We start from the raw sequence: 25,142 nt of genomic DNA on the forward strand, positions 1-25,142 counted from the left end.
AGAGCATAGATCCATGACCTCTCACACCCTAAAGTACCCATGCTGCCAGAGAATGACAATAGCCTGGTACAGTGCCATGAAAAGAGTCCCCAAAGGGAACCCAGTCCCAATCTGAGCTTTATCATTGACTATACTGTAGGCAAGTCACAGCCTCTTATGGAAAAAAGTATTTTAAACTGTCTTAAAATTCAGAAGATATTCAGAAAACTTGGTTTAAGGATGAAGTCTGTTTTCTGTCAGGGATTCTTCTTATGGTACATAAGGCAAGATGTCAAGATCTTGTTTGTGATAATGTCTTTAGAATCTTTAGAAATGATTCTATGACATGGGAGACAATGCCCAGCATGGGTTGCTCCCGTCAGAGAAGAGACTGGGCTCTATGAGCAAAGCAGAACTGAATTAGTTCAGAAGAACAACAAGTTGTGCACAAAGTTAGAGAATCCATCCCAAATGTTCATAGGGATCATTTGTGTCCCATCTGTGGCAGAGCATTCTGAGCTCGTATAGGTCTGATCAGCCACAGTCAGACAAACTATAATTCTACTCTAACACCGTGATGTCATTTTGGTCCTCTTGGAGAATGAATGACAACAACCAAGCAAGTTTCTGTCAGTGATAACTTTTTATGGTCCGTGAGACACAGTATCAGTGTCCTGTGTGATACAATCTCTTAGAAGGCTATATACTGTCATGCAAAAAGCTTAGAAATTAGACTAAAATGGCTTAGGTTCAACTCTTCTTGGCACTGGTAATTACAGCTAAGCAAGTCACTTAATCTAAGACTCAGCTTTCTTATCAATGAAATAAGAAGGGTTACACTTGATAGCCTCTGAGATTTGTGAATGCATGATCTTACTTACAAGTAGATCTCATAATGTCTCTTCCAACTCTATTCCTATGACATCATAATAGTATAAGGAAACCAATTCAATTTTCTCATGTCTTCAGATTCTTTTTCCATTTTTTCCAATATGTGAAAAAAAATACCCCATAATAAACCATATTTGCCTGTTTGCAAACATATCACATCAAGGAAAAACAAATCCTGACATCTGCAAGATGAGATTGTCTCAATCTCAGCAATCCTTTAGCTCCCAGAAGCCTATGATAATCAAAATAAAGTAGACAAATAAGTAGAAATTACTTATATTGATTGCTCTGAAAAATGAGACCAATTAGACAAATCCTTGTTTGCCAAAAGTTGATTCAATAAATCTGCCATTTCCCTTTAACATCCTTTTCTGAAAATGAGCATTTACACTATCTGCTTCCCACTTTGAGGCCATTCAACTTGGAAAATTTTGTTGACATTCTAAATTCAAGTTTTAGATCTATTATATACTAGCAAATGCTTCTATTACATATTAGATCTATCATATACTAGCTAAAGACAGAGCATCTCTTATTCTGAGTTTCATTCATTTGAGAAGTGAGAAGAATGGATTAGCTGAATTCTACAATCCCTTTCTGTTGCTATGTTCAACAAATCTATCATTTTTTATCTTAATGCTGTTTATTTCTTTGGTGCTCAAACACTTTTGTACTTCTCCAAAACTAGCATAAAAATTCGTAATTCTTTTAAATTTAGCACGATAATTCAATATATAGTATTTCCACCTTTGTTGTTGTTTGCTTGTCTTTTGTTTTCTTTCTCATTTTTTCCTTTTTGACCTGATTTTTCCTGTGCAGCATGATAATTGTGGAAACATGTCTAGAAGAATTGCATGTGTTTAACATATATATTGGTTTATTTGCTAAGGGAGGGGGTGGGGGAATGGAGAGAAAAAATTTGGAATACAAGTTTTTGCAAGGGTGAATGATGAAAAGTATTTATGCATATATTTTGAAAATAAAAATCTTCAGTTTTCTAATCATGTTTTCAAATTCATGGAATATCTATTTCTTTGTACTACTATGTTGAATGACTCCTCAATTAGTAAAAAATAAAAATAGTTCATATTTCTGTCAAACCTTACAGGATATAAAATGTTTTCCTCGGAGCAATCCTATTAGGTGATATGAATATTATTCTTTTCATGTTATAAATTGAAGAAACTCAGATTTTCAAGTGCTTACTCATATTCTTAGGTTATTAAATGGTATAATTGGTACTCAAACTCCATCTTCTCAGATTTGTGTGATTTTTCAACACTTATCACAATATCTAGAACACAGTAGGCACTTAAATGCTTGTTGACTTTATTTGATTTCAACTAGTAGAGGGTGCAGGGGCCATTCCCTATTATACAGCTATTTGATATTTTTACTAGTGAGTTGGATCAGGCATGGATGATATGCTTTTAAAAATTACAGATGAACAGATTATTATCTGAATAATAATGAACCAGAATTCAAAAAGATGTGGATAGTTAAGATTCTTGGGCCAAATCAGTGTTCTCACTTGTGTGGGCATTTCCTCCAATAATGAAGACCACAGCTCTTCCATGACTGACATCTTTTGAGACTTTTACCCTGGTCCTCTAATAAATTCTACATAGAGAAGTGCTCTCAAGATGCTGTTCAGTACTTCCTTACATCTTCCTGACATTGTGAGAATGTTAGTGGACATTGCAGGTGGAATTTAATAAAGAAATTTAATAATGAAAAATATAAAGACTTAAAGGTGAGTTAAAAATGAGGAGACATGGAGAAAAAACAGTTTACCTGAAAAATAACTAATGATTTTTGGATACTGTGAGCTCCATATTAGTTAACAGCGCAATATGGCAGCCAAAAAAGGCTACTGTGATAGTAGGTTCCATTGAGAAGAGTAGACTGTCCAGAAGACAGGAGGTGATACTCCTATTGAAGTCTTCCTGGTTGTACAAGGCATTAACAAGTTGAGGAGTATTCATAGAAAAATATTGTTGTTGTTGCTGTTTCTTTTTTTTTGTTTTGGAAGAGGACCATGATATCAAGGATGTGATGCCATGACATGTAAATGAATTAATTAGAATGGTGAAGGTATTTTTATTTTTTCAAAATATGCAAAGAGTTTTCAACATCCATTTTTGCAAAACTTTGTGTTCCAAATTTTTCTCCTTCTCTCCCTCCTTCTTGTATCCCTCCCTTAGGAACGAAATAATTCAATATATGTTAAATGTGTAATTCTTCTAAACAAATTTCCACATTTACCATGCTATGCAAGAAAAATCAGATAAAAAAGGAGAAAAAAGGAGAAAGAAAAAAAAAAAACAAGGAAACAAACAGCAACAATAAAAAAGTGAAAATACTATGCTTTGATCTACATTCAGTTTCCATAATTCTCTCTCTGAATGCAGATGGCTCTTTCCATCCCAAGTCTATTGGAATTACCTAGAATCACCTCATTGTTAAAAAGAGCCAAGTCCATCACAGTTGAGCCTTACATAATCTTTCATATTTTTCTTGTCTTTCTTACATATGTGATATCAGTTAGTCAACAAGCATTTACTAATCACTCATAAGTCAAGTATCCTGATCAATGATGTAGAAATTCAGAAAGGCAAAAACAACTGTGACCTCAAGGAGTTCATTTCTAAAGGAGGAGCCATTTTTTTTAAAACCACATAAATACAAGATAGATAGAATGTGTTTTGTGTGGCCAGAATTGAGAAATAGGAAGAGTTTAGAGAAACATGGGAATATTTATAAGCAGATCCAAAAGAACAATATATATGACTACTATAAAATAAATAAAATGAAAAGCAAAAAGAAACTGAGCTCTAAGTAGTATTCATTCTTAGTCTAAGACACCAAGAATTATTAGGGTAGAGAAGCAGGGAACTACAAGGATAGATTGTTATATACAAGATGAGATGTAGTCACTTTACCAAATTTTTTTGCTCTATTCTTTTTCTCTGTTATAAGAGAGGGTTTAGTTCTGGAGGAAGAAAGAGCAAGAAGCAGAATATTCTGAAATTACTGTGATGTAAATACATAATACATTAATTCCACTCAAAAATTAATAAAATGAAGGAGAAAGAAAATCATTAAGGTTCCTTCCACCTTCTAATGCTTCTTCCTGTTTCACATTCAGACTTGTCCATATATACCCTCCTGTTAGTCAGTCAATAAACACTTATTAAGAACCTATTTTTTTCCAGGTTCTATGCTAAGTGTTGGAGATGTAAAAAAGGGAAGAAGATAGTTCTTGCTCTCATGAAGCTCAAAGTATAATGGGGTGGGACGACATGCCAACAGGTTTGTACAAAAAAAAAATGATATACAGGATAAATTGGAAACAAACAGCAGAGGGAAGTAAGTCACCAGAATTAATGGATGAAGGCTTCCTATAAAAGGTGGGATTTTAGTTGAAACCAGGAACCAGGAAACCAGGAGGTGCCTCTCTCCAGAGGGAGAACAATTGGGACTTGTAGGACAGTCTGTGAGATAATTGGGAGATAAAAGTGAAGCTGAAAGGAGGATTTGATATTTGATACTGAAGAAAAGATATGGGATAAAGCTAGCAGGGATGGATGGATGGATGGATAGATGGAGGGATAAAATGAGGACTTTTTTCTTTATTTCTTTTTTTAGAGTAGTAATTTTTTTTGATATTTGTGGTCCTGGGATTAAACAAAATCATCCTTCTCTTAACCCAACCCCCAACTATCAGAGATACCTTTCTGAAGGCATCATTATAAATAGGACAGAACAGAGAGCTGTTTAGATTAGTGATCAAAAGATAGTAGTAAACAATTTTCAAAACAATTAAAAACTCAGTAACCATTTGAAAACATGTCCCAAATAATACAAAGAGAAATGAAAATTAGAACAAGTGGGGTTTTACCTCACATCTTGCAAATTGAGGAAGTTGTCAAAAAATGGCAACTGTCAATACTTGGGGACAGGAGGAGGAGGCCTGTGGGAAGACAGATTCTCATAGCCTCAAACTGTAGGATGGTATAAATCCAATTGATTGAGCCAATATAAACAAATGAAGATTTAGCTTATTAAGATACAGCTATCAAACACAAGATACAGATACATATTGACAACAATTTTTTTTTAACTATTCAGTTTACTGGTTTAGTTGACCACCACCAATTTTTCTTGTCTCTTCTTTTTTTCTCTCATGTAAATAAAACTTGAAGAGTGGCACATGTAGTCAACATGGATCACAGAATCCTCAGAAAGCAGCAAGCTGCCTGCAAGATACCTTTTTATAGGTTCAGGGACATGTCAGGGACCATCTCACCAATGCAAAAAATAAAACAAAGAAACCATGACTATTCTAAAAATGATGCAAACCTCCCCCCTTCTATTTCTGTGTTAAATTCTTCTGTTCAGGGATAATGGGACATTTAGCTGACAGAGAGGAGAGATTATACTAGAGAAACTTGGGAAAGTACAGCAAAAGAAAAGCATGAGGGCTCAGTAGAGAAGGGTTGGAGGCGGTCCCTTTACTACCTACAGTTTGTTTATGCTTTCCTGCCTCTGCAGGACACAGGACAGAGGGAGCTTGCATAATAACTATATGTATGTTCCTAGATACATGGCCCTCTTCTCCAAGAAGCATTAACTGGGATTGCAAAGTGCCCTAGATCAGCTCCCTGTTCTTATTCTGAAATATGCTATTCTGATGATTTCAACTAACATGTCAGTAAGGGCTTAATTTGGTGGGAAGACAACAGGTAGGAGAAAAATGAAAAAATTCTTGTTCCTATATAAGAACTCCTGAGCTTTTATTTCTTCCCTTTTCACATTGGGTTCCCTTGCCTTTCACCTACACTATTTTCTCTTTCTACCCAGTGAAGTTGTAACTCACTTCTTTCAGGGAAATTGGAGAGTTCAGGACAGTGATGATCAGATAAGTTCAGCAAAGAGATAAACAGATAAGCCATTTAAGCAATTACAAAGTTGAAAGAGTACATACATTTCAAAGAATGAGCAAGGAATCTCTAGAGAGTATATACACTGATGGACAGAGAGGGTATCCTGTGTGACCCATTAGACTACAACACCTTCCCCACAGAAACTCAGGATTCAGATTCTGAATACTCATTCCTATATCCTCTAATATAGAAATTCCCTGTGAAATCAAGTGCTAATTCTTTATATGGTAATTTTCAGAAATCAATTAATACTCTCCAGACAGGAAAAGTTCACAACTATATCACCACCTCCCATCCTTCCTTCCACTTTCCAGTGACTATGATCTTTATTGAAACACAATTCTTTCACTAAAAAAAGGTGACAGGCATTCAACTCTGCTGTTTCCCAGATATTCCTATATGTTACCTATATAAGTCAACCAATCCTACTTTTCTCCAACACTCTTTCAGACTTTCCAATCAATGGGAGACTCCAGATTTAGTCCAAGTTCCATTTGTTCTTTCTCAAACCTTTTCAGTATCTTTCTAAGAAGAACCAATGAATCACTTATAAATTTTCCCGTGGTTTGAGATGAGCTTGAATCTCCCAAGACACTTCTCTTTCTAGAAATAATTACATTGTGGTAATTTTCATTAAATATTGAGAATTCCACAAATTTGGAATCTCTAGGGCCTATGGTATTTTAGAGATCATCTTAGCCCTCACCTCTTCCTTTCACAATTTTATAGAAGTGAAAACTAGAATTAGAAACGAATGAATGAATGGCTTGCCAAAGGTCACTTAGATAATAAAGAGCTACTGTCACTCAAATACAGATTTTCTGTTCCTCTGGTTTGTCCCCCGTCCATCATTCTCTTTGAGCCATATGAGATCAATAAAAGTAACTAATCAATCAACAAGTGTTTATTAAGCATAGTTTTCTCCCTATTAGTGGGAATAAGTTCAGGGTGTTTTCTATAATACCATATTTTCACTTATCCACTTCTAACAGATATCTTTTAATTCATTGTAGGTGTAATTACTTCTGCATGGCTTTGTGCTCTCTCCCCTTAGAGCTTTCCTCCATGGAGTACTATAGTTCCATCTCTTTCCCTTTCCCTCACTCCAAATGCTAATCTTAACAGATAATTCTAAGTTTATTAAATTAAAATCAGTAACCAAAGGGGAAAAAGAGGTTCACTCCCCACTTCCTCTATTCTCCACCTCCACTAACCTAGATGAAAATAGGGATTTTTACACGAGAACATTCCTCAAAATGTGATCATTATTTTCAGTGCTTTGATTTTTGCCTTTTAAATGTTCTTAGTGTAACTATTTGATCTGCTTGCCTAGTATTTAAAATTCTTGCAGTCACATATCTCAGGATCTCAGACAACTGGAGAAGGAAGATAGTCTACCTTCTTCCCCTACCTCCACCCACCACCACTTTGGGTTCTTAAGACTTACCGTACTTGTGGTACTGAAGGGAAGTTGAGAATTCCCTCTCCTGAGTTCTTGCCTCTTGGCCATCTCTCAAATGCCGGGAAAATAACAAAACCTGAGCTTAAGAGGAATTAATTTAGCACCATGCATCTTCCTCTTCCAGCCCAGCCCAACCTGTGTGTGGGTGTGTAGTGAACGGCAATGAAATTTGAACCTGAAACCCAGTCTGTCAGTGTGGGTGTGTCAGTGTGGGCCCTCAGTCCTGGCCTGTTTACCTGTGACCTTGGGGGAATCTGTTGCTTGTACCTTATGTGACTAACCTGCCTCTCCACAATTGCCAAGCCTCCTATCTGATGCCCAAGGCTGTTGCCGACACAGACTACTGCAGAGATTGGTCTCAATCTTGCTTAATTCAGATTTCCCTTCTGGGAGATCTCTGCCTTCTCCTTTATCCTTTCTTATCCGTTCTTAAATAGGATTGGAAAAGAATCTCCTTCAGAAATCCCAGGTCCAAAGGGCCCCGGCACAGGGAGTGTTTTGGCAAAAGATATGATCAAGCTTGAGCCTGCATTAGGCCCGTGGGAGAATGAGTTCCCCAAAAGCTGCACCTTCCCTGGCTTCCAGAGATTGTCCTGGCTTTGAATGGGATTACTTTTCATCTAATTTGTATGTATCTTGTATGTGTGTCTCTACAAATATATGTACCTCTTTTTTTTAGTTTTAGATTAAACAGTCTATCTCTGTTTTTCTACCTCTTTTTGTGTTTATGTATATATTTGTATACTTCTTTCTTTGTACTTATATTTATTATTAAGATGTGTACTATTCAAAATTATAGTTATATAAAATATGGTAATTGGTTCCAGGCCAATGGAAATAAATAGTGTGAATTCAAACAATGAGACAATTTCAGGGGATTCATTATTCCCATTAATGGGTTCAAAACTATGCTTAATAAATTCTTGTTGATTGGTTGATGATTGATTGATTACTTTTCCTGATTTCATATGATTCAAATAGAATGATGGGCAGGGGACAAGTCTGAATATCAAGAGAACTCAGTCAAGTCCTAACCGACAATGATGAAAATATGATTATTGTTTTTTAATTCTCTCAACCGCTGTACTTCCATCTATAAAACAGGGATTATAATACTTTCACTATATTTACTTCATGGGGGTAATTGTGAAGAAAGCACCATATAAATGCAAAGGATTATGATTATTTGTTTTAATACTTAGCAAGTTTTGACAAATCCTTTGATTGTACTGTATATGAAAGAAAAGGCAAAATGGTGCCCAAGGGGCATACTCCAACCTCAAGAGATGAAATTCTGGAGTTGCTTTGTGGTTTGCTCCTGTCTTTATCAAAATAGGATGGTCATTCTGCAACCTAGGACTGACACGCAGGTGAAGATTTCTTGTATTAATGACTACTTTTGCTCCAGTGATTCTGTTCTTCCCCTTCCCCAGTATATATAACCCTTTAATGAGATAAATGATCCAGAGGACCATCATTCCTTTTAATTGGCCTTCACAAACACATTCCATTTCCTTGGTACATCTAAGTAAGTTTCCACCCTCCCCCCAAAGGAGTAAGATCCTCTAGTATAATAGACCAGGATTCAGAAGACTTGGACTTAGCTACTGCTAACTGACCCAACAATAGCCACAAACACTCGTAACTGACCCAGCCATAACTACAGACACTCAAAGACTATAAACTGCAGAAGAGTTGTCCATTTTCATTGGTAGAGGCAGTTTCCTCACCAAGAATTCCTAACTAATGAAATCACAGATACAGTCTTTCTCTGTCTCTTTCCTTCAAGATGTTGGATAAGTCACTTTGATGTGCTTAAGTTTGCTCATGTATAAAATGAGGGGGTTGTACCTGACACCTTCAAACTTTGCTCCCTCCCACCTCTGACAGTTCATCGATCTACCATTCCAAGTGCAGATAAGGGAGAGTTTAGGGGTGGGAAGATCTTGGGTTCTTCCTGGATGGAGAGCAATGGGATTCTAGAGAGTTAATTCAGACATTATAAGTGATTAATAGATCCTTGTTAGGTTGAATTGAGAAGCCTGCAATTTTTGTGTTAGTAGAGTAAGAAGGTTAGAGTTGTGGGGAGCAAAAAGGAAGCAAAACAGACAGCTCCGAAGGTTGCAATGAGAGATTCCCCAAGGACGTTCCCTGAAGCAGAATCCAGTGGCAGCCAAGTACACAGGCATTTCTGTCAGGCTATTTAAGGTAGCCAAATGAATGGTAGTGGGTGCATCTTGGACCAAACTGGCTTTTCTGTAGTGCTAAGGCAGTGTGTGATTGGTAAATATCAAGGCAGGAGGGAGGAACCAGGCAGCTATGGCAACTGCAGAATTTGATTGGTGCTCTACCTCTGTCTCTGTCTTTCTTTCTCTTTCTCTCTCTGTCTCTCTGTGTCTCTTTCTCTCTCTCTCTCTCTGTCTCTCGGTCTCTTTCTTTCTTTCTCTCTCTCCTTTTTCCCTCTCTCCTCTCTCTCTCTCTCTCTCTCTCTTCTTCTTCTTCTTCTTCTTCTTCTTCTTTCTTCTTCTTCTTCTTCTTCCTCTCTCTCTCTCTCTCTCTCTCTCTCTCTCTCTCTCTCTCTCTTTTTCTCTCTCTCCTTCTCTTCCTCTCTTCCCCCCACCCCCCTCTCTCTGGGTGAGCCTGCTGAAGAAAGGAATGGCCTGTCTAACTAAAAGTGGGTGGATTTCTGTGGTGAAGCTGCGCTCAATAAGAGTGATCTGCTTTAGGACGTAAAAGCTTCCTCTGGAAATCTTTCCGCAAGCCTAGAGAAGCAGTGGGAGTAGGCAGAAAGTTGGTGTTAAAGCCAGAAAAACCTGAGATAAAATATTGCCCTTGATATGTGACCTCATGCTATGTGACGCATGACCACTGGTAGGCCACATAACTTCTAACTGCTCTATGCAATTTTCTAAGATTATTAAGTTGGGGGGAGGTGAAGGGAAGAAAAAAAATTTACATTATAATTTTACTAAACATTTAAAAGAAATGGAAAGTTGTCCTAAACAGATTTCCATTTTCATGTGCAATCATCTTTTTTATAATTCTATGTTATGGAAATAATTGTTCCATTCCATAAATTAAAAATAAATAAAGACTATATGTTATAGAGTAACTTCTAACTGGTATTCATAGGAGGAGTTCCCTCACTTGGGAATCATTTTCTCATCAGTGAAATCATAAGTTTAATCCCTATTTATAATTATGTTGCCTGCCATATCAATCTCTGTATTTTTAGAAATTCAGTCCAATATCTTGATTTGATTTGACAACAATGTTACTAGAGTTTGTTAGGATTCAATCTCTTCTTCTATAAAATGAAGAAATTAGCTTAGTCAAATGATCCCTAAGATCTCTCCCAACTCTGACATTTTAAGGTTCCTTCCCACTCTGTGGGGAGGGAGATATGGATTTGGAATTATTCCTATAGAAGTGAAAGCTGAAGCCAGAAAGCAAACCAGAGAGAAGGGATTGAATAGATTTGTTTTTTGAAAGGTGAAAAACTTAAAAGTATTATTATTTCTATTATTAGCAGGATGAAAAATGCAATAACAATGGCCTCTATGGAGATGAGCAGAAGAGTATCTTGGGAATTTCACTTTTGGTCAAAGACTCCCCAGGGCTGAAGTTACTGTATTTTTAACTAGTCTAATGTAGAATACAGTGAGGCTGTGAGGAAGGGTGGGGTGGGGAAAGAAGATTAGGAACCGATTTAGAAGAATCTTTTTTCATATACATAAAGAGAGAGAGAGAGAGAGAGAGAGAGAGAGAGAGAGAGAGAGAGAGAGAGAGAGAGAGAGAGAGAGAGTTTGTTCGTTTGCTTTGTTTTAGAAATTTAGAGATTTCAATGTCATGGAGTCCAATCCCACAATTTTCTAGTTGAGTTCACTTAAGGCCAGAGATATGATTTACCTAAGTTTTCTGACTTTGTCATTGTTCTTTCCATGATAATTTCTTACTGAGTCTAGATGCTAAAATGGCTTCTTTCAGTACAACTGCACCAACTAGTACTGGATTCTATTCTTGAATATGCAAAAAAAGATAATTTTTCCTTTCTGCTACTCCCTCTTGTTCTAATTCCCTGTCTTCTATTCAAAAAGAAAAAAAAAAACACTTTTTTTGGTAACTGGTTATCAAGCACATTTCAGAAAAGAAAAAATTAAAAACCATTTGAATATTGAACATCGAAGCACATACTACACCATTTTATCAAGGGGATAAAGCTGCAAAATCTTTCTAAAAGAGAAGTTTCTAAAAGAAGCCCTTCCTCTACTTAGAGAGAGTTGATGCAGTGAATATAGTGCCTATATCCCACTGATAGAGAAAAATAAGAATAAAAATGAACAATTTTTTTTTCCTATTGGGGCAAAGTGGATCGAATTAATTTAGAAGCTATGATTATTTTTGTCATTGTACATTAAAGGACTTCAGTGACTATTGGGAAAATGAGTTACTATATTTAAGTCCATTAGTTTTCAATAAGTGTTCACATCATTTTTTTCCAGTGGTAACTCAGATATCAGAAGGACTAGAGCAAGGTTTTTGTAATTATGGTAGCTTCATCATTGCCCATAGCTTGAAAAACTCCATATATTTACTACAGTGAAAAAGACAAGGAGGTTAGATTAAATGAATCTGGGTTAGAATGTTTGTTTTTTTTAAATTCTGTTTTCTGGTTTTTTTTAATAAATTATTTTTATAAGTCATTATATATCTCTGGGCTTCTTTATCCTCATCTATAAAATATGGGAACAAGTTGATGTCCAAGGTCCTTTCTATCTAGAAATCTTATAAGGAGATGACATAAGAAAATAGGAAGAGCATTAGACTTGCAATTAGGGGATCTGAGTTAGGATCCTGGTTCTTCTGCTTCTACCTTGATGATCTTAACTTCTATGGGCCCCAGTTTCCTCATCTCTAAAATGAAATTGTTGCACTCAATAACATCAAAGATCCCTTCTCGTTTTAATATTTTATTGAGATGTGTGCATGAGCAAGCTGGCCTAAATAATCTTCTAGCTCTAAATTCTATTTTCTGGAGCTCCTTTTGGGGGCTCAATGGAGGAAGAGGGGAGCCAAGGATCACACTGTCCCCTACAGCACATTCTGAAAGTAGGTTACTTAGACTATATCTGAGAGGACAGTTTTGGGAATAATTGAATAATTCTTTCCAAAAGATCTGCTTATATTATCATATCTCCCACTCATGAGTAATCACCACAGTAACCAAGCTAGAATATAATGGAAAATACCAGCAGCTGCATCTCAAATCAATTCCTGAACGTCAGAATCAAGACCAGGAAAGTGAAATTGGTATTTTATTTTTCCTTCAAGCAGGAACATGTCTAGAAATGATAATAACCAGGTAGTCAGATTTCAGATATCCCTACCTGATTGGCTAAAGTAAAAAAATAGCTGAATCAGACCACATTTATCCAATACTATTTCATTTAAGCCACTAAACTAGCTTGTTCCACATAACAGCCTTATAATTATTTTAAGGTGCTGCACCCTTGCTTTACTTTATCTTGACAGAAAAAATTTGGCTGCACAAAATGGGATAGGAAGAGAATTATAACTAGGGTATGTGGGGCTTTGTTCCAGGTGATATGAGATGAGAGAGACACTTCTTTTCTAAAGGTGCTTCTTCCTCCAATCATGAACTCAAGAGTTTAAATTTTCATGGTTTAAAAATATAGTATTGATGATTCTTCATTCATTAATTCAAAGAGATTGGTTCAGAGCTTGCTATGTGCAAGGTTTTGTGGTAGGCTGTGAGCCAGCACATGTGACAGCAGAAAAAGACCTAGTTTTCTTACTCATAAAGAGCTTCCACTTCATTGAAGTTGACACATAGAAAGAAGAAATGTGAAAGTACAGTAAGAAAAGTAGAAAGTCCAGTGGAATTCAGAGAAGTAAAATTAGACTGAACTAGTAAGTATTCATTCAACAAACATTTAAGAAGCACCTGCTGTGTACAGAGGGCTCTATTAGATGTATGTATATGTGTGTGAGAGATATAAATTAAAAATAAAGATTTTACCCTCAGAAAACTTGCAGTCTACTAGAAGCATTTGAGCTAGTTCTTAAAACTCGGAAAGGACTAGAGCTATGCAGGAGTAATTCCAGCTGAAGGAGGCACAGCTAGCAAAAGACACAAAGGAGAGATATGTTTGGGGAAAGTAAGTCATGCAGTTTGCTTGGAGAATAGACTGAATAAAGGGGAGTCAAGGGAAACAAGAATGGAAAAATAAGTGGCAACCTTGGAGGATACTGAATACCAATCTAAGGAAGATGAACTTTTTCAATAGGTAATGGGAAGTCATTGAAGGACTTTTGAACAAAGTGGTGATTTGAGAAAATAAATCCACTAGCATGTGTAGGATAAATTAGCAAGGGAGAAAATTGAAGGGAGGGAAACAATGTGGAGGCTATTATAAGAAATCAGGTGCAAAGTCAAGAAGGAGACACAGTTGAGAAACATTTTCTTCCCTGTGAATGGAAATGGCAACATTCCCATCCTTTAATTCCCTACCCCACTAAATAAAGCTACACAAATATGAAAAAAAAAAAAAAAAAAAAAAAGGTGGGTAAGGAGAGTGACTGGACTGGAGATTTCACTGGTATGTAGAACTTCCAGGAGAGGAAATAACCTCTCTTTGAATCTAAATTAGCACATTTTCTTTAACTGCTAATCTTAGTGCGCATGCTCTCTCTCTCTCTCTCTCTCTCTCTCTCTCTCTCTCTCTCTCTCTCTCTCTCTCTATATATATATATCTATATATATATATCTATATATATCTATATATATAGATATATATATGATACTTTTTTAAAATGAAAAAGTCAACTTTTTGTGCATCTTGTATCTTTAGTCCTGCCCATTCAATTGCTTTGGAAGACCCAAGGAGAATCCCCCAAAGAAGCTTTTCTTAATTTATAGACCAAATATGGGAAACGGCTTAAATTAGAGACTTTGATTGATTTTTAAAAATGAGAGGTATATTTACTAGAGCTTGAAACAGCTTCAGTATATGAATGCTTAATGCATAGTGTTTCATATAATTAAAGAATCAATATCCAAAGAATGCACCTGCAACATTCAATGCAATTTCATAAAAATTTGTAGATGTAGCAGATCAGTGAATGCAATTTTCTAAAAGAAAGAACAAATATGCAATTAAAAAAAGAACAAATTTAAAATCCTCAATTAACATGAGAAGAAACATAATATCTAAATAAACCTATCTTAGATAAAGAAATTGAACAGGCCATAAATGAGCTTCCTAAGAAAAAAGAATCAAGGTCAGATATTTATCAGAAGTGAATTCTGATAAACATTTAAAGCTCAACTAATTCCAATATCAAATAAATTGTTTGGACTAATAGTCAAAGGAGAAGTTCTACTGAACTCCTTTAATGAAACAAATATGGTGCTGATATCTAAACCAGGAAGAGCAAAAGCAGAGAAATGAACTTATGACCAATTTCATTGTGAATATGGATGCAAAAATCCTAAATAAAATACTAGCTAAGAGACAACAATAACATATTGCAAAGTTTATATAATGTGATCAAATGGCATTTATATCAGGAATGCAGGGATGGTTAAATATAAAGAAAATTATTAGCATAATTGATTATATCAATAACAAAATAACAAAAATCATAATTATAATAATAAATGCAGAAATTTCTTTTTACAAATCATAACATTCCTATTAAAAAAAACTTGAAAACATAGATATAAATGGATTTTTCCTTAAATTATAAGAAGTATCTACCTAAAATCAGAATCATTAGAACATAGGTCAAGTTGACTAGTTATAGTCCCCATGGAATGGAGTGGGGAAGGCTTTAAGGAAGGAGACCAACCAGATGGTTATGGTAATAGTTTAGTTATGTGGTGATGAGGACTGACACCAGAATGTGATATTGTCCTAGAAGAGAAGTGAACATATACAAGATATGTTACAAAGTCATATATGACAGGTATTGAATATGAGGTGATAAAAGAGAATAATTGATTGAGAAGACAGTAGTATCCTCAATAGTAAGAGACACTTGATTAAGTTTTCAGTCTTATAAATACCTGTGGAATGTTGGGGAATTCATTTAATTTCAGTTGTCCTTGGTTTAAAATGCTTAACTAGATATCTAAATGTATCCAAGATAAATCTAACTCTCAATATCTTAGGAGAGTAATATTTGGAAGTCTATGCTGTAAAGAATCTATAGCACTTTCTTGCCTGATTTCTTGCCAATGAACTGAATTGGTACCTACCAACACTAAAAACTATTGAGTTCATTTCTCAATTTTTTGATAAAAATTGTTGGAAAAACCGAAAAGCAGTTTGGCAGAAATTAGTATGGACTAATATCTTCTGTCATTTACCAAGATAAGATCCAAATGGATACATGACCAAGATATAAAGAGAGATATAAGTGAATTAGAAGAGCATGGAACATTATTTATCAGGTTTATGGCTAGGAAAAGAATTTATAAACAAAAAGAGAGAGCATTGTGAGATATAAAGTAGCTACATTTGATTTAAATTAAAAGAGTCTGATAGAAATAAAATAATATATCCAAGATGAGAAGGAAAGCAGAAAATTTTTTCTGGGAAAAATTTTATAGTTTCTCAGATAAAGATGGTACATTTAACTATATAGAAAACCTTGTCAAATTTATAAGAATGAGTCATTCCCTAATTGATAAATGGTGAAAGCATATGAACAGGCAGCTTTTGAGGGGATGCCCATCAACTGGGGAAATGGCTAAATTGTGGTATGTGTGTGGGTCAGAAACCATTAATAAAAAAAGACTGGATAGATCTCTAGAAGCAAAGCAAAGTTTATTATGTGGCCCACCCATTGAGCAGACAATCGAAGGGAGGAAGCACCGTAGAGAGCAGGGTCGACGCTTTTAATCCCTAACGCAAATTCCCCTCCCACCACTGACCCCATCCTTATTGGCTGAGGATCTTACATTCTAAACGCGGGAACTATCCAAGAAATTGAACTTGACCAATAAGTACATAGTTGCCCATATTTGGCTGAAATAGGGAGGCTAACAAGAAGGGGGCTTAAATGTGCCCTTAGGAGAATAGCAGGGAGGAGACACTTTAAGTATGCCCTTGACTTAATGCTTAAAGTCCTTCAGGCCTCCTCAAACTTTGAAACAGATGAAGCCTTACTCGATTTTCACTACTGTCTTGAAAGATCTCACCTTATCTCGTTCATATGTGATTGTGATGGAATAGTACTATGCTGTAAAAAATGATGAGCAGGTTGATATTAGAAAAACATGGGAAGACTTGCATTAAATAATGAAAAATGAAGTGAAAAAGCAAGAAAATATTATATAAAATAACAACAATGTTGTTTAAAGAATAACTATAAACAACTAAGCTAGTATGAATTTTACAAATATTCAAATTAACTGCAAAGGACTGATCAAGGAAGATGCTATTCTTCTCCAGAAAACTGATAAATAAAAAGGATGCATATGTTTCTCTCTATTATCTGTCTCTGTCCCCTACTCCCTCTCTCTTATTTGACGGTTGTCTCTAGCATGAAGTGGGGAGAGAGGGAGGAAATAGTATAGAACTTAAAATGTAACAAAAATTAAATTAAAATAAATTTTAAAAAATTGTGAATGCAGTATGGTATGGAGGACTGTCCTTGGAGACTGGAAGACCTGGGTTCAAGCCTGGCTTTGTGATCCTAGCAAATTACAACTTCTAAAACTAATCTCATCTGAGAGGAAACACCTGCAAGATCCCAGATCTATTCTCTATTCTTAAACATTTATTAACACCTACTATATACAAGATACTATACTAAGATCTAGACAAGATATAAAGATGGAAAACAACTTGGTCCCTGTCTTCAAGGATCTTACAGCTAATGTAGGAGCATTGTACAAGAACACAAACACTGAAGGTAAAAAAAATAAAGAGTCTAGAAAGCATCAAAGGAAAAAAGATAATAGGTTAAAACGGGAAGGATTATTGTGAACTAGAGGGAATCGGAAGGACTTCCTGAAGCAGGTGGTGCCCAGAGTAGGACCTGAAGGAAGAGAGAGATTTCATTATGCAGAGATAAGGAAGGAGTGCCTTTCAGGCATGAGGAACAATATGTGGAAATGCACAGGTGTGGGAGAGGACTGTGTCAGCATTATTGATGGATTCTTCGGGTCTGGGCTGGGTTAAAGTGTGAGAGTGAAAAGGGTCAGGAAAGAAGACTGACATTAAAGTGACCAGTGTTTCTTTTAAGGAGCTTTGATTTTAAATGGTCATCATTTCCAAACCTCCATTTCTCACCATTTCACTTTATTGTTCTAAAGCACTTGTATCTGTGAGAAACTACCTTGCTCTCTCTTCCATACCAAAGGCCTTGCTTTTTTTTTCAGTTCCAAATTACTATAGTGCAAGAGCTGGCTGAAAAGTTATTGAAACTGAATCCATCCTGAGACATAGGACAAAGTCAAAGCCATGGATAACTTAGCATTCATGTTTCCAGGAAAAGAAAAAAAGTCATCTGTGAGAGATTGGTATTAGCCAACTTGGATGGGAATTTGCTGTTGTTATGGTATAAATGTAGTTCAGTAGATTAAGCTTCTCAGAGGCTTTTCCTCTCCTGTAGAACCTGCTTGGAGTATTAGGTATGAACTATCTACGTTAATCAATATACATGATTAACGGATAAGATTTTCAAGCCACCCTTCTTAAAAACAAAGAGTTCTTAATTTAGAATCTCTGAAGTTTTAAAAAATCTTTTGGTAACTGTATTTCAATACAATTGCTTTCTATTGTAATTCTATGTATTTTATCTTTTGTATTTAAATAATTATTTTGAGAAAGAGTCCATGGGTTTCATTAGTCTGACAAAGGATCTAGTCACAAAAAGGATGCCTATTAGAACTCAATTAAATATTAGTAATATTATAGTATACTATATTTTAAAATAATACTCCTAGAGTAAAATAAAAAGAAATAAATACCTGTAAATTTCTCAGTACATCTTTACTGTTATATGTCATATTTAATCTAACCCTGGTCTTATCTTTTATCCCTAATTAGAAAAGCACTTTTTAATCTTGCTCTGAATCCCATTTTTGGATTCTTGAATGCCTGAATTCCCTCTGCTACATTAAAGCTCATAAACCTGAGGTAATTTTTCTTTTTTAAAAACCTTTTCAACTGCCAGCTTTAGCAAGGTTTGTCTGATTGATTGACATCGATTTTACTGCTCAACTACCAGCTTCTCAAACTTTAAAAAAAAACTATTTTTCTGTTTTTTTTTTTTCTCACTTAGCTGAGAAGGAAATAGGGTCTCACATTGAAATCTCTTCCAAGTGATGCTCATAATGATGCTTAATTTCTTCTAGCCTCAGGGGAGATTTTGGTTTTCAATGTTCTATGAACTCTCTGAGGTTCAAGTGCTCCACATTTCTTCTTTCAAAATGTCAAAAGAAAATAGGACTGCAATTACAATGATGTACCAACAACATAAAACTCATCCCACCATCTCTCTTCAATCAGAAGGGAGTCATTTTTAACTCTCTTAAAAGACAAAACTTTTGCCCTCTGAACTAACCTCCCAAAGATAGTTTGGATAAGGATTACGCGTATTTCAACAAAAAGGTTCCCCATTACTGATTTCTAAAAGAACTTGTATCTTTTACCACAAAACATGACATTTTGAGCATATTGAAGCAAAATATATCACGAGATTTTAAAAACAGAAAGTTAATATGATTTAATTGCTCTGGAAAATTTTCCAGAGCAAAATTCTTTGTTGTAAAAATAGCAAATGAGCCATGGAAGAAGCAGGTATAATTGTAAAAGTAATGAAAGGTTCAAGAAAGGAAAATATTCATTATCTCTTGATAGCCAGACACCTGTGGAATCTGATCAGCAATACAGTTCAACTGATCAATTGAACATTTGTGTCTGTCATAGAAACGTTTATTTATAAAAGTTTTAGGCAGTGTTATAACCATATACTTTATGTGGTGCTGTAAGAAATATAAATCATGAACAAAATATGTTCCCTGTTCTCAAAGATTTAGGAAGGTCTTCAGACAAGTAGGTCTAGCAGCCGTTAGAAATGAAGGCCAGAAGTTGTATCAAAAGAGAGATTACATGTACACATATATACATGTAATATATGTAATGTATGTACACAAGAAATGGTCCCTTGCATCTAGTAGGTACTAAATTTATTGTAATAAGTTTGCTGAATAAAATGTAAATGAACTGATTTGAGGAAGTGTCTGCACAGCTATAAAATCATGTATGCTTAAAATATTAAAAAGTCTAGGCAGGAGTTCCTGTTCTTGTGTTCATCAACTTTTTTAAAATTAATAACTGTACTTCAAAAAATTGGTTTCCTATATGTTAGATTGGCAATCTTATGTAATTTACCTTATGTATGTCAAAACATGCATGGAGCCTTGGGTTTCCTCAGAATGCCAAAAAGAGTGTTTTTGGTTAGATTTGGACTTGGACCTTCCAGACTCCAGGCCTGGTACTCTGTGCACTGAAGCACATACATACATACATACATACATAAAACAGGTTAAGAATTTTAGAGGGAAGATCCAGGAGCAATGTATGGAAGTTGAAGATGCAAAGATAGTGATGTGACTTTTATTTGAGGTTTTAGGCTGAGATGACAATTTGTTGGGGGTGTTACAGAAGAGCTTGTCAGATACAGGTGACTAATTCTGGGCTTCTGAGAAGGGCTGCAGAAGCAGATTTCAGAGAAGAGTGGGATGAACAGAGGCTTCCTAGAGTGGTAGGATTTAAGATGGACTTTGAAAATTGGGTAAGATTTGTATTAGGCTGAGAAGAGGGTGGGTGGAAGATATTGCTGGCATGAAATAAGCGGGCATATGTGTTAATTTGAATGAATTACAAGGAGGAGTAATATTGTAAGCAAGGATATGGGAAAGGTAAAGCAGAGGATGTTTCCTAGGGATGGTAAAAAATTAGGTAGGTTGATTCCCTGGAGAATTTGGGTAGGAGGATAAAATGTGATATATTTCACTTGGTAGGTTGGAATCAGATCACAGAGTACCTCAGATTCCTTGATTCTACATTTTCTTCTCAAGATTGTTCTTTGCTTTGTAGTTAGGGAGGAAATTTTTTTTTGAAAAGGAATGATATGAGGAAAACAGCATTTGGGGCAGATTAATTTGACAGCAGCATTTATGATGATTGGTAAGGGAAGATAACAGAAATGAAATAAATATTGAAGCCATTCTCCAATTGATAAATGGTCAAAGGATATGAACAGACAATTTTCAGAGGATGAAATTGAAACTATTACCACTCACATGAAAGAGTGTTCCAAATCATTATTGATCAGAGAAATGCAAATTAAGACAACTCTGAGATACCACTACACACCTGTCAGATTGGCTAAGATGACAGGAAAAAATAATGATGAATGTTGGAGGGGATGCGGGAAAACTGGGACACTAATGCATTGTTGGTGGAGTTGTGAACGAATCCAACCATTCTGGAGAGCAAATTGGGAATTATGCCCAAAAAATTATCAAATTGTGCATACCCTTTGATTCAGCAGTGTTTCTATTGGGCTTATATCCCAAAGAAATACTAAAGAAGGGAAAGGGACCTGTATGTGCCAAAATGTTTGTAGCAGCCCTGTTTGTAGTGGCTAGAAACTGGAAATTGAATGGATGCCCATCAATTGGAGAATGGCTGGGTAAATTGTGGTATATGAATGTTATGGAATATTATTGTTCTGTAAGAAATGACCAGCAGGATGACTACAGAGAGGCTTGGAGAGACTTACATAAACTGATGCTAAGTGAAATGAGCAGAACCAGGAGATCATTATACACTTCGACAACGATATTGTATGAGGATGTATTCTGATGAAAGTGGATTTCTTTGACAAAGAGACCTAACTGAGTTTCAATTGATAAATGACGGACAAAAGCAGCTACACCCAAAGAAAGAACACTGGGAAACGAATGTGAACTATCTGCATTTTTGTTTTTCTTCCCGGGTTATTTATACCTTCTGAATCCAATTCTCCCTATGCAACAAGAGAACTGTTCGGTTCTGCAAACATATATTGTATCTAGGATATACTGCAACATATCAAACATATAAAGGACTGCTTGCCATCTAGGGGAGGGGGTGGAGGGAGGGAGGGGAAAAAAATTGGAACAGAAATGAGTGCAAAGGATAATGTTGTTAAAAAAAAAAAATTACCTTGGCATGGATTCTGTCAATATAAAGTAATTATTAAATAAAAAAAAAAAATAAAAAAAAAAAAGAAATAAATATTGAAATAAAAGGAGCAACTGTATCAGGAATTTTCTTTAATAGATGAGGACAAACATTAGGTAACAATGAGAATTATAAGGAAGACATGAGATGCAAAAAACATTGTGAACTTCCTTATTTCAGTTGAGGTCACCTTGATCCTCATCAAGTCTCATTGACTTTTGTGACCTTGGAATTATTCATGATTCCTCTCACTCCACCTAAGATTGCACTGTCTTCATAACCTTTCTTCCTTCCTTCTCTCTACTCCTATTATAATGCAGACCCACATCAACTTGCTCTCTACCTGTTCTCCTGGTTTCTAAACTCTTTCCTATATAATCTATGTCCTAAAGCACAGATATGACCATGTTACCCTCCTCACTAATCTTTAGCAACTCCTTATTCCCTTTAGGGAATAGTTTCGCAACAACTCTGGGAGATGGATGCAATTAAAAAAAACAATAATAATAGCTTTTTATTTGTAAAAATACATGTATTATCCACCCCGTCAAAACCTTGTGTTCCAAATTTTTCACCCTCTCTCTCCCCTCCTCTAGACAGCAAGTAATACAATATAGATTACACATATGTAATTCTTCTAAACATCACAATAATTAATTACTTTGGACTCTGTGGTATCTAGTCTATGTGTCTCCCAGTATCATTCTTAATACTTTCCAATTTCTAATCCCAAGAGCTCTCCCTTTCCCCCAAGATTGACAGCTTGGCTGATTAAAGTTACTTTTTTTTCCAATTACCTTTTTTTTTTTTTTAAACTAAACAAAAAGTTAAGTTTAGATCTTTCTAATAGTTATGGATGTAGTTTTCCATCCAGCTGGACAGCCCCAGAAGGACAACAAAAAGCAGGTTATTAATATTCAAATTTAGGCCCACAGGTTGCATTTTGAGAATTATCTTTCACAAAACTCCAGTTTCTTTTTAGGCCCTTGGGATGTATATTTAGGATAAGTGCTACTTTTGCACTTTAAACTCAAGCCCAAATTGATCTTATCCGGAAAATGATGAAACTGAACTGGAAAATGTCTACGGTCCTTTGGGTTCTAAATCCTGTTATTAGGAGAATGAGATTAGACAGGTGGTTTTGGGGATACTGCATTATGTTGTCAGTGATCCCAGACTTCTCATTTGGCAAAAAAATCATTTCATAAATTACCAATGTTTTCCCAGTGATGCCAGAGTAATGGGAATCATGTATTATCCCTGTTAGAAAGATTCAAATGACAAATTATCTATATGACAATAGAAAGATATATATGCTGGAAACTAAATACAAAATGGGTATGAGAAGTGACATAAAGGACATCATAAGGACACATATAATTGGGAAAACAAAGGATTGGCTATGTAGCAAAAATGAGAGACAACAAATGGATGTTTCAAATAATACACTGGTATCCACTAGATATTTTAAAAAAGAATTACAACATATTGAATAGAACCTCTGATTTTATGGGAAAGCATGGGTATGGATTAAAAAAAAAGATAATATAGCTAAACTGAAATTTGTATTGAAGATCTACACTGATTGAATCATTAAATCATTGATTTACTTCTACTAAAGTATTAATATATACCTATATATGCCTTTCCTTTCAATGAGATATGATTTTAGGATAAGGATTATTTTTAAAGGCAGTTTACATGGACTAATACAGGTTTTTATTGTTACTGTAACTGTTAAAAGGAGTTTACCTACTTTCTCTCCATCAAACCAATGGAATTTCTACAACGATCATATTTACTAAACGCTAATTTCTTGTAAATATTCTATTGTCAGGTTTTCAATCCTGCCCTTTTCAATTCTTTTTCAATCTGCACTTTACCTTTTCAGCTTTTTAAAATACTTTCATATGTTTACAAGTCTCATCATTTCTACTACTGTTCTTTGTTGCAAGATTGTGGGTTTTATTTTTTGGGGGGAGATTTGATCTTTATTTATGATTTCATTGGCATAAAGAATTCTTTTTGTCATCACAAATCAGCAACTGTTTTGCTATTTATAATCAAAGTATGTGATTGAGTCCTGAGAGATTAATTGACTTCACCAGGATCATATATCCTGAGTCTAGGTTTTCTTGATTTCAAGGTCAGCTTTCTATTTATTATATCATGTTGTCTCTCTTCCCTTTCTTTGAATACTCTGATGGATCACAGATCTCCTTGGTATGGATAAAACATAGAGAGTAAGGGGGACACCTGGATAATGGCCAGAATGATTCATTTTCAGAAAACCAATTCCTAGTTTATGTCTCAAAAGAGAGCTGGTAAGTCACCTTTCCATTTAGCTGCCTCTTTTTTATGTCTCCTGCTTTCCTTTTTATGAAGAATGTCGATATAGATGTGGTTCAGTTCATTTAACAGTGTGTCCATTTATTAGAAAAACATAGCACAAGAGCTAGTAAAATAGAGAACTGAGTCATAGTGACAAAAAAAGTAAAGTGCTGTGGGGTGAGATGCAAATGGTCTTTTCAACATGGTGCTATCTTACACTCTTAACAGAGAATTTTAACAAATTCTCTAAGTATTGAAGAATAGAGCCAAGGTTTATTATGTTTGTCAATTTCTTATTTTTCAGAGGAGATGGCTGCTCATCTAAACAACTCAGATTGGAATTACTGGAAATGCATCGTATTTCCTTCTTAACTTTACCTCCCTTCTAATTTTGATTTAGTTTGACCTTTGCTCTAAGCAGTTGGTGATCTAAGTTCACAGAACTGATTCTGAAATGCTTGCTAGGTTGGAATTATTGTTTCCTGTCTGTTAAAACTGTCTTATTTTTTTGTGCTGTTATTATGTATTTACCATTTTTTTATCTTTTTGAAGAAAATTTTCAAAATATTCAAAGCTGAAAACCTTTTCTCTGAAGTTCTAGTTTTTTTTTTTTTTTTTACTCTGTTCATGTCTACTTTTACCCCCATAGTCTTACTGAATTAGTTCCAAAAGCCTTTGACTATTAAAAATTCTGAGAATAGATACTGCTCACTTCTGTTCCCTCCCTTTTCTAGGAGAGATGTAGCACACACACACACATTTATGCATATATATATATATACATATACATATGTGTATATATATATATATATGTATATATATATATATATATATATATATACCATACACATGCATATGCAGAAATTTCCTTTAGGAACTTGTCTACTTATTGGACAAAGATGGTACAAGAAAGGTCTGGTAAAGCAGAATTGAATCACGGAGAGAAAATAAGGATCTGAACAAATATACATATACATGTATATAATGTATTATTTTGTTTCTCAGATAGGATGTATGTATAATCTTCCTTTTTATATTACATGCTCCATAAGGGCAGGGACAATACCTTACTTGTCTTTGTTATCCCATAAATCTAGGGCATGGTAGGAAAATTCTTAATTTTCTGCTGAATGAATGAATGACAAGCAGCATGGTAAAATGGAAAGCGTGTTAGATTCAGAATCAGGAAGATTTTGGTTCAAATTCCACCTAATGTCTCTGCATGTCAGTTTCCTCAACTCTAAGATAAAAATAACAATTATAATA

General features: G+C 35.1%; 1 protein-coding gene across 2 annotated transcripts in view; it reads right to left on the bottom strand.

Moving 5' to 3' along the window:
* The window catches only part of CORO2A (coronin 2A), a 156,315-nt gene that overhangs the window by 63,290 nt on the left and 67,883 nt on the right, over positions 1 to 25,142 (bottom strand). The window contains exon 1 of one of the 2 annotated variants that reach the window (XM_051967015.1): positions 7,264 to 7,400. The exons of the other annotated variant lie outside the window; for it this stretch is intronic. Within the exon in view, the coding sequence (XP_051822975.1) occupies positions 7,264 to 7,326 (63 nt within the window). The 5' untranslated portion in view covers positions 7,327 to 7,400. Of the gene's footprint in view, positions 1 to 7,263; positions 7,401 to 25,142 lie in introns of those variants that run through there. 2 annotated transcript variants of the gene reach the window in all.

Source organism: Antechinus flavipes, chromosome 1 (assembly GCF_016432865.1).
Source record: "Antechinus flavipes isolate AdamAnt ecotype Samford, QLD, Australia chromosome 1, AdamAnt_v2, whole genome shotgun sequence".
In the NCBI taxonomy this organism is placed as follows: domain Eukaryota; kingdom Metazoa; phylum Chordata; class Mammalia; order Dasyuromorphia; family Dasyuridae; genus Antechinus; species Antechinus flavipes.